This window comes from Echeneis naucrates, chromosome 21 (genome assembly GCF_900963305.1).
Source record: "Echeneis naucrates chromosome 21, fEcheNa1.1, whole genome shotgun sequence".
NCBI classification, from domain to species: Eukaryota; Metazoa; Chordata; class Actinopteri; order Carangiformes; family Echeneidae; genus Echeneis; species Echeneis naucrates.
Genome location: NC_042531.1, coordinates 17,415,236 through 17,425,296, shown reverse-complemented (window position 1 = coordinate 17,425,296; position 10,061 = coordinate 17,415,236). Strand labels below are relative to the sequence as shown.

At 38.1% G+C, this 10,061-nt stretch overlaps 1 protein-coding gene across 1 annotated transcript; it reads right to left on the bottom strand.

The window, feature by feature from the left end:
• Positions 1-490: 490 nt before the first annotated feature.
• On the bottom strand, positions 491-3,689 carry cxcr2 (chemokine (C-X-C motif) receptor 2). Its single transcript, XM_029530658.1, has 2 exons — positions 3,446-3,689; positions 491-2,678 (listed from the first exon to the last, which is right to left on the bottom strand). The coding sequence occupies exon 2, from the start codon at positions 2,670-2,672 to the stop codon at positions 1,605-1,607; it is 1,068 nt and encodes a 355-aa protein (XP_029386518.1). The 5' UTR covers positions 2,673-2,678; positions 3,446-3,689; the 3' UTR covers positions 491-1,604.
• Positions 3,690-10,061: the final 6,372 nt, after the last annotated feature.

Genomic DNA, 10,061 nt, shown 5'->3' with positions numbered 1-10,061 from the left:
TGATTACCAAGGTTCATTCATAATCTTTCAGTCTAGGCCAACATTTGCAGTCACAATGCCAAAATCGTGCTTTCTGAGGTCGCTATATCTTTGACCTCTCACCACCTAAATGTAACCAGTTCAGCAACAATCGCTAATTCAATAATATGTCTCCGGCTCTGGTCAGTGTTGTAACATAAATATCAAACACAACTTATTCAAGAAAAGGGAATTGTCTGATTGCAAAGTTCCCTTACATTTAATAAGGTTTATTGTTTGTGCTTTTTTTTTAACGAAAAAATAAATTGAACTACCATCATATTAGATATTCAGGGAATGGTAAGGAATGTAAAAACACTATTCACAGTTAAAAATCTTTAATTGTTATGTGTTCAAATTGATAGTCTTGATACAAAGTATTGGGGTTGAGTTGAGAATGAAGTAATTAAATGTATAAAAAAAATAAGGAATGGGAAAAAAGATGAATTGACACATGGTTTAGGTTTAAGGATTTATTGTTTGCCAAACACATTATAAGCCACATTAGAGACTGAAAATAGTGGAGCTATGTCTGCAAAGTATTAGCGATACATAAGAGGTGTGGAGAAGTATTTAATAAAAAGGAAAAATGACAAAAAACTTAACACCCAATTTAAAAGTGGCTCACATTTGGCTTTTGAATGAAAAGAGTTTTGCATCAGAAAAAGATTGCAGGAGACTGTATGGGGAAATCGTCCTTGTCATTTTGTTTTGCAACTTCTGCAGAGGTTACCAAGAAGCCACATTTTGCCTTGTTCTCGTTTAACTGAGCTACATTGCCACCCACACAAGTTCACATTAAACTCGCACATGTTCTACCTATGCATACTGCAGACATTTAAGTAGTAAACATGTACAGCAATTACAGAATTCCAATAATAACATATAATTCTATTTTGTTTGTTTGGACAGACTACAGAGAGCTGTTGCAAGGTCATCAGGTTATCAAAAAAGAACAAAGAAGTAGGCAGTAGCTTGAGAAGAGATAACTGATTTCACAACCCTTCCTGTTTAATATTTGAAGCTGCAAGAAAGATCTTCTTCTCAATACTGTCTCACCTGACAGTACTGAAAATCAATCCTCCGATTCAAAGACCTACAAAATTTGTAGGTGATGCTGGAGTCCTGCCCGAAATCTCTAAGAAAACGAGAATGTAAAGAAGCAACACCATTAAATGACTTAGAGGGCAGTATTTGTCTGGGTAAAAAAAAAATGTAAAATCTACATAACCAATGATGAAATTGCAACAAGGCATCAGTCTCACAAGCACACTAATTATTTTTCACAATGATGCATTGAATCAAACAACACTAAGAGGAGCCCCTTACATGTAAAAAAGCTGGGATGGAGGAAGAAGTGCAGAAGACACAAAGAAACCCTTACTCCTGAATTTTGATAATCAAGCAAATACATTTATTTTTCACTTCGAATTTCATTTTACTTTGTATATAATATGCCTCAGTACTACATTGTTGGTGGCTCTTTCACCATCCTCTGCACTTTCCTCTTTTAGTCAATTGCAAAGATAAATCAAAATGGCCCCCACCCAAGCCTGTAAATAATCATCCATATGGAGTTACAGTATTTAAATTGTAACAGAGGTGTTTCTGGATCTGATGCTGCTTGTACTGTTGACAGAGCCTTTCCTGTGAGCCATCAGGACCCTCTTGCTGATGAGGTTGTGTTTGTAAAGGGCTGTGAGCAGCTGGTTGCGGAACTTCTCCCCAATGAAGGCGTAGAGCACTGGATTTACTGCACAGTGCACAAAGGCCAAAACCTTGGTCACATTCAACATCATCTCCACTCTGTACCGGGTATCACACTGTCCATGTAATTCACCTTGCAGGAGTGTGTCTATCAATACAGTAATGTTGTGAGGCAGCCAGCATAGAATGAAAGCCAAAACCACTGCCAGGATGACGCGCATGGCCTTGTGCTTATGTTGATTTTTACAGTGAAACAGCGTCACCACAGTCCAGCCATAGCAAACACACATCACCAACAATGGCAGAAAAAAGCCCATTGTGTGGCGCAGAACACGCAGGCCGACACGCCAGTGTTCAATGCTTTCACCTGTTAGGTTTTCATAGCAGATGTTTTGATGAAGATCCCGAGCATGAATGCTCTCCCTCTGAATTGCCACAGGTAAGGACAGGACTCCAGCCACCAGCCACACCACACCACACACCACTTTGACCAATAAGTGGTGGGAAGACAGGACACGTGCAGCTCTAACAATGGCAAAGTAACGGTCCACACTGATGCACGCAAGCAGGAAGACACCACTGTATACCGATGCCTCCTGAAAGCCTGATAAGAGTTTGCACATGAAGTTGCCAAAGATCCAACCTGAAAAAGCATCAATGGCCCAGAATGGAAGAGTAAAACTGAACAGGAGATCAGCCATAGCCAGGTGCATCAAGTAGATATCTGTGCTGGTTCTGCCTTTGTTCATACAGCAAACCACATAGACAACAACACTATTGCCTAGCATGCTGACAACAAACACAATGATTAAGGTAGTGGTCAAGCCCAGGCCACTAAATCCAGGCACATGTACACTGCAAGGAGGAGTTGGTTTTCCATTATCTTCAGGAATTGTAGAATTGTAAATTAAATTGAAGAGTTGCTCATCAAACGTGAATTCCTCCATATCTTTCTGCAGATGAATAAAAAGAACAAAAATTTTAATACACCATAGAATAACACTTAAAAATGCACAAATTATGCAAATAACCCAGTCTTTATTTTTCTAAAGCTTTGTTCTCAGACTGTATGTAAAGATAGGCATAGATTCAGTGACTGAGAGGTTTCTGAGGAGCACCTCTGAAGCACATGGACTGATTAGCTGTCGCCATCTTGGAAGTACATTCCAAATTTCTGGCAAATCCAAAGATTGACAAAGAAGAAGGGTGCATGTGCGGCTGGAACCCACCCATTACTCAGAATGACAGACCCTCAATAATGCGAAAAGATTTTTTTACTTTAATTAATACTAAGTGGGGAATATATACAGTTTCAGTCGCCTTATATGTGTAATGAAAGAGATAAATAGCAAAAGAGACCAAAGCTCTGTTTGTAAACAGAGGAGATTTTGGTTGGACCACAGCTTCCTCAGTGCCAATCATTCCCATCACGTCTCATATACACCATCTTGGTCAGGTTTAATCATTTTAGAGTTGATGAAAAACAAAACCCCTCTGCAAAAGAGCCTCTTACACAGTTTACAAACTACTGTTTTAATCGAAATTCACTTAAAATCCTCACTTAAAATAACAGACTTGCATCTGGCTTTTTCATGCAAGTAAATATTGTGCATACACTGACACTAAAATTTACTTTTTTTAGCCTTACATGCCCTGGTGCATTGCATTGACCTTTATAATAAATTTGCATTAAAAATGGAAAATCAGTTCAATACCTTACCTGATACTCCTGACCTGTTCGAACCACGCAATTCAAAACAAGATGAAAAGTTGTAACTTAATCTTCTTGTCTTTGGACCCAAGTTTTTCAAAAAACTCTGAAAAAAAGGTATCAAAAGGTATCTGCTGGGTCCCTTGGTAAGACTACAGAGTGATGTGACTAATACTAGATAAGTGAAATATATTGCTTCAGGGGAAGTAGATGAACCACAGATAATATCTGTCTTGAACAACCTGCATCAATAAGAAAGTTTCTACAGCAGGTGTCATCTCTGTAAAAATCAATTGTGGTGTCAGACAGGATGATGGATGTAACAGGATGTTAATAGGTTGAACCTGCAGAACAAAGCTGATATTGTTCAAATAAAAAAAATTGTTCACACTCCTTGTATGTTATGTGCAGCTATGAAATAAAGAATTAATGAGTGAATGACCAGCTATCCCAATTCAGCTTTTCATGTATTTTGAGCTAAAATCAATGTTTCAGATAGCGCAACTGGGAAAATTAGGGCTTTCTTAGGGCAGTCTTTTTTGTTCTTTAATTATATTTGCTTTCCCACCCATACATTATCCTAAACATGACTGACACCTATAAGGCTAAAAACCAGTGACATTAGTAAGTGTGGGCAGCACACAATTTGCATGTTCTCCCCGTGTCTGTGTGGGTTTCCTCCCACCGTCCAAAGACATCATGTTTGGGTCAACTGGTGACTCTAAATTGTCTGTAGGTGTGAGTGTGAGTGTGAGTGGTTGTTGGTCTCTGTCTGTCTCTGTGTGTTGGCCCTGTGATGGACTGGTGACCTGTCCAGGGTGACCCCCGCCCTCATCCAGAGTGAGCTGAGATCGGCTCCAGCAGCCCCCAGATAAGAAGATGAATGAATGCATTCATTAACAAGTGTCCATCTGCTGTTTACTGATCATATGAAATATATTTCATGATCCAATTTTTTTTTTTTTTATTTTCATGGCAACATTTGTGGTCATTGTCTGTACTTAAAATAAATGTAACAGTAGGTCTAAGTTGATTTAAGTTGTGAAATGGCATACTTGTCATTTGTTGTAACTTGTACTTTTCTTGTAACTTTATTTTTTTTTTTCCACAGGAAATAGCTGTTTTTGATTCTTTGTCCAGAAGGAGGCAGTAGCTGTCTTCAGCTCTGTCTTATGTTCACAGCTGTTTGTGGAACATACTGATGTTGGTAAGAAAATGTTAAAACGATCTCATTTTAATTTCGTATGTTGCATTTGAAAAGAACAGATTCAGGGGAAGCCCGCCAGTTTTTCTCTCAAGTACAGTTACTGTAGCTACTCATTTTGTGAAATCAGCTGGATATGTATTCTGAGGCCCTGACTGGAGATTTTTAAAATGTGTGAAAATAAGTCTAAATGGTTATCTTGGTCTGAGTGTTAGACTTCAGATTTTCCTCAGAAAGCCTGTATACCCATTGAGGGGTTGCAGGGTTTAAAGTTAAGTTGTATAGGCAACAGAGGTCGCATGAAAGAGTCTTTTCAGATGCATTATAGTTAGTTAGGCTACAATGTTCATGGAGCTCAACTTGCACCAAAGACGATAGTCAGGACATCTCTAGTATCAGGCTTTTCTTTTTTTTTTGCCTAGAGTGAGCAAACCTATTTCAGAAAATATAAAGAAAAATAAGTAAATCAATGAAATGCGTTCATTGAATCTATAATTAAATAGTACTTTCTTTGGCATTATTGATTTTTGTCCTATTTATCAAACGCACCCTAGATTTTTGAGACAGACTTTTCATCATGTGATTTCCGTCTTCGTCGATGAGACCATGTTTCCTTCAATCTATGGGACTGACACAAACAAGAGAAGAGGAATGTAGGCACCTCCCACCACAGATGTGAAACTGTTTGGCTGACATTCAACCATGAGACACACTCACTGGTGGAGCTCGGTGTCCCCAAACCACCCATCTACCTGCTCGCAGTACCTGCAAGAGGGACAAGCTTCCAAATATAATTCTGCCATGGCAGACTTTTTTCCATCTCTCAGACCACAGGCTGAGCTAATTTAGTAAATTTTAAGATTAAAGATCAGACAAAAAGCAAATGTCATTCCTTGTCTCCTCAGCCATCCCACGTGCTGAAGTTACCCAATACAAAGAGTGTTTGAACAGTAATGCCTCTTAAATACCTTAAAAATACCTTAAAACAATAACAAATCTTGGTTGTTTCTGGAGGAAAAACAAGTCACATTCTGAAAGTTCTGGGTGACAAAATGGTTAAACTTGTGAACCTTTCTTTAGTAATACATTTCTGAAAAAATGTTTTCCCCAGTGTGGATATAAAGTGTTGCTCTAAGGAAAGGAGAAAACAAGGCTTCTCTCAGTTCCATTCAACAACCAGTTAAAGTTTCCAGGCATTTCTTGTCACAGTAACTTTATTTATACAAACACGCACACACACACACACACACACACACACACACACACACACACACACACACACACACACATACGCACACTTATTGCTTATTAAATGTGTGTCATACTTTGAGCTAATGTCATACTTTCAGAATAAATCCACAACCACAAAACCACAAAAAAAGAAAAAAAAAGCTAAACAAAACCAAAGGTTTTATTACAAATGTTAATCCAATCTACAAGGCAGTCAATCTGCCTTCTACTGTTTGAAATGGGAGTCCCAAGCATAATCTGTTTGCTTTAGTTCATGTGTGTTTGATGACTGGAGATTATCTTGTGGACATTCCACTGGTGGGTCCTGTCTATTTAACTTGGTTGTGGTGGTGGGGAGGTGCAGTAGAAGAAAACAGTAGCTAAGATTCACTCCTGTTTATCAGCAAAGATCTTTATTGTTGTGACAGTGACTACTCCCTTTAGCCTGCTCTGCCTTACATTTGAAACTCAGGTCATCAACTGGATTTAAACAAATTCAGAACTGAACCAGTGACAAACTTCCTTCAAAAATGATTGTCTGTCATTTTTAGTTCCTTAATGTATTTTTTCTGACACTGAAGTGCTGCTAAATAGTGTTTTTTTTCAAAGTACTTTTTATGCCTATATACTCCTAAGTCCAGATTGGGAACATGTACAAGTAGGAGTACCTTTTCCAAAATTATATCTGTATCCTTGAAAGTCTAAAAATTCTGACTTAGCACCTTTGCTAATTTTTTTTTTACTGTTGAAAAAGTTGTAACCACATTTGTCTTCTTGACTGTTGCACAGGATGTTTTTCTCTACTAACATAGCCTGTTTACAAAAGTGTGCTTCATGTGATGATCCTGGATTTGATTGGTGGGCCTGGGGCCTTTCTGTGAGGAGCTTGCATGTTCTCCCTCTGTCTGCGGATCCTACAGCTTCCTCTCATAGTCCAAAGACATGAGGGTTTCAATTAACTGGTGACTCTAAATTGCCCTAAAACCTGAGTGTGAGTGTGATTGGTTGTTTGTCTCAGTTTGTCCCCCAATGACAACCCCATTGGGAATGGCTCGAGCCCACTGCGACCCTGACACATAAAAAAGTTTATGGGTCGAAGGGACGGATAGATATTTCATGGGACTCTATGTTAGCCTAATTCTTTGGAAGTACAGAATATGTCTCGAATTCAAAACAAAGGGAGTTTTATGTTTAAAAGGCTTGTGTTAATAGCATGTTGCAAAATAATTTTTTGTGCACAGACAATTAATGATCTGCTGATACAAAAAGGAAGTTCTTTGCCTGTGAGCTTGCCTTGCCTGGCACTTGCAACTGTAAGACGCTACATAATTAAGAAATCAAAGTGAACTCAAACGACCAAATCATGTGATCTGACTAATTATGGAGGGGAAAAAAGGCAAATTCGTAGTGAAATAGTTTTGGTGTTTCAATTCAATGTAGTCTTATGTAATTTTCTAATCATAGTTTTTTCTGTTTCTGTTTTCAGTTTTTACCCTTATCTTATATCTTATATGGATATGTAGCAAAGTAGTTAACATTACATAAATAAGCAGTGCCAGTGAACTCAAGCTTTTTCTCAGTAGGCTTTATAGGGAAAATATGTTTGATTTATGTGTATGGGGACACAAAATCCAAACTCTGTTTCATTCACTGGTAGGCGTGTCTACTGTTCTTCACACAAGGAGCCACAGGCTGTGAGCTGGACTTTCAGATTCATATTATGTTCAGAAGATTCATAAAAAAAGACCCAACCACAGTACAGACAGTCCAAAACCAAGGTCAACCACTGTGTCATTTAGGATATTTTCAACCATTCCAGTCGAGTTTAAAATGGCATGCCTGCTGTCTCACTAAGCTGAAAGGAGCCATGGAAATGTTTTGCAAAGCCACACACTAGTGGTGTTCTTTTTTCTTTTGGTGAGAACCAAAAAAAGGTCGATCTTTGAGTGATTGAGAAAGACTGTGGATATCTGAGTTTTTCCAGCAAGTTTAAAGTAAGTTCAAAGCAAGTTTTGAGTGCCATTTACCTTAAAGGATTGGCTCCAGCACCCCCTGGAGTGGTAGAATATGAATGAATGAACAAATGAATGGTACATTCCATGACGCATAGAGTTGCAGTCATTCTAATAAATGTGTTATCTCCTTAACAACAACATTCTATTGAGGTCTTTTTTTCTGGTAACTTCTGAAAAACATAAGCCCAATGTTTAATATAAACTTAGTTTTGGTCTTCACAATCGCCAGAGGAATATTTTCAGCTTCTTATCTTCTAAATGTTCCAATATGTTCACTTGCAAGTTGCTAAATTTACCTGTCTGCTGTCTGCTTTACAGGAAGTATAGACAGCTCGCTGCTGGAGTCTGAATCTGTGGGCCACACGTCACTTCCAGGACCGATGAGAACATGACTATGATCAACCAACTTGATACATCACTTGTTCCATATTTAGTACTACAAATATTCTGTAATTTAATCAACTTAAAATAAAGTATGTGTACAAAGACTGGAATACAAATACAGAGCAGGCACAACTCAACTAATATTGAAAAACAAACATCGTTTCTAAATGCTCAAGGTAATGTCAGCACAGACAAGTTCAAAACATGTTGCCAGATGGGAAATGTTGACGTATCATACCAGTGGCTTAAAATAATTGTATTTTGAGGAACAGTTTCATGCATTCTGATGTGGCTCAAAACCATCTTTTTCAATAACACATTATCCCAACGTTTATCACAGCTTATAATCTTATATTACCTTTAAATAATCTATGAGAACGGTTGAAAAAAGTGTCTTATGCCGGACAGCGCCTTTACATCTGGGGACTGTATAATGAGCCCCTGGCTTGCACTGAACTACCAATAAAACCCCATCAGTCATACTTTACTATCTTCCATGTTAATTTTGTTGAATCATCATGTATCAAAGTCCTGCCTCATAAATATTATTTTAAACAAGCATAATAAGTATATGCAGGATCCCTAGTCTAATTGTGTCATTGATTTAATTTAATCCTGAAATGAAGGAGACAAATCATAGTGCATTGTTGTTTCAATTATTTCTCATACATTGTACTGAAGCAAAATTATTGTACAAATGCAATAATTATTGTATGTCTGGAAACGCTGAGTTCAAGTGTAGCAACAGTATTTGATTTGCTCAAAAACACTGCTAAATGTAGTGGAGTGGAGATTTTTGACTCTATGAGGAGCTAAAGGCGCTAATGGAGCTAAAATCTGAAAACCTAATCTGGAGCACTGAAATTGATGCTGTGAGCAATAAAATTATTATTTCACAAATATGTTTATGCCAATGATATATTAGCAAACTTTTTTTCACCCTTCACTGTCAACTTTGTTGTGATCAGAAGTAAAATGAACCTCCATAGAGGTTTTATGAAAAGGCACAGCTGAGGCTTCATGTGTATGAAGACATTTGTCAAACTCAAAGTCAAAACAAGCAGGTTAGGTAATGTGTGAAGGCAGGAGTGTCAGTGTTTGAAAACGGTGTGGCTTGTAACTGATTAAGGATGATGAGGTTGCGTTAGAATATGTCTAATTCACCCTAGGGACCATAATCAAGGGAGGGCCCCACCCGAGATGATTATTTTAGGTGGGGTTATTATCAGAAGTCAATGAACTGAGTACACAAATCAATCCATCAAATCAATCACATCAATCAAGGCAAATAAGACATTTTTGCATTCTCAGTGAGCTGAAAATATTGTTTGCCTATGGATAAGTAGATTATGTTAAAAAATGATCTTTTACAGAGCACGTCATCCAAGTGGTTGGCTTTTTTGTTTCCCAGAGAATAAATCATTGGCATAATAGATTTGAGTAAATCCCATAAGGCAACGGTCCAATATGCCAGAGGACACGGACAAAGGAAACGACCATCTGACAAAGGCCGCGATCTACTCTGTGACCTGGAAGCTTGCACTTTCTATATCCAGTTTAACCAGTTCAACCTACTTCAGCATAGCCCTAGATCATAAACCAAATATTGGTCTTTTATGACAACAACAAGCATTGGAGTATAAACCAGGCATAATAAATGTGCTGGGCCTGCCCTAACCCTGTTTACACAGGTCCTGGATATACAGTGAATCAGTGGTTGAACGTCCTTCATGTCCTCCATGTCATCAATTGGGGAGTCAACAGCCCTATTTGTTCTCAGTACTCATGTGGT

Bases quoted from the DNA above. Each gene is read 5' to 3' on its own strand.
- cxcr2 (XM_029530658.1), bottom strand. From the start codon at position 2,672: ATGGAGGAATTCACGTTTGATGAGCAACTCTTCAATTTAATTTACAAT.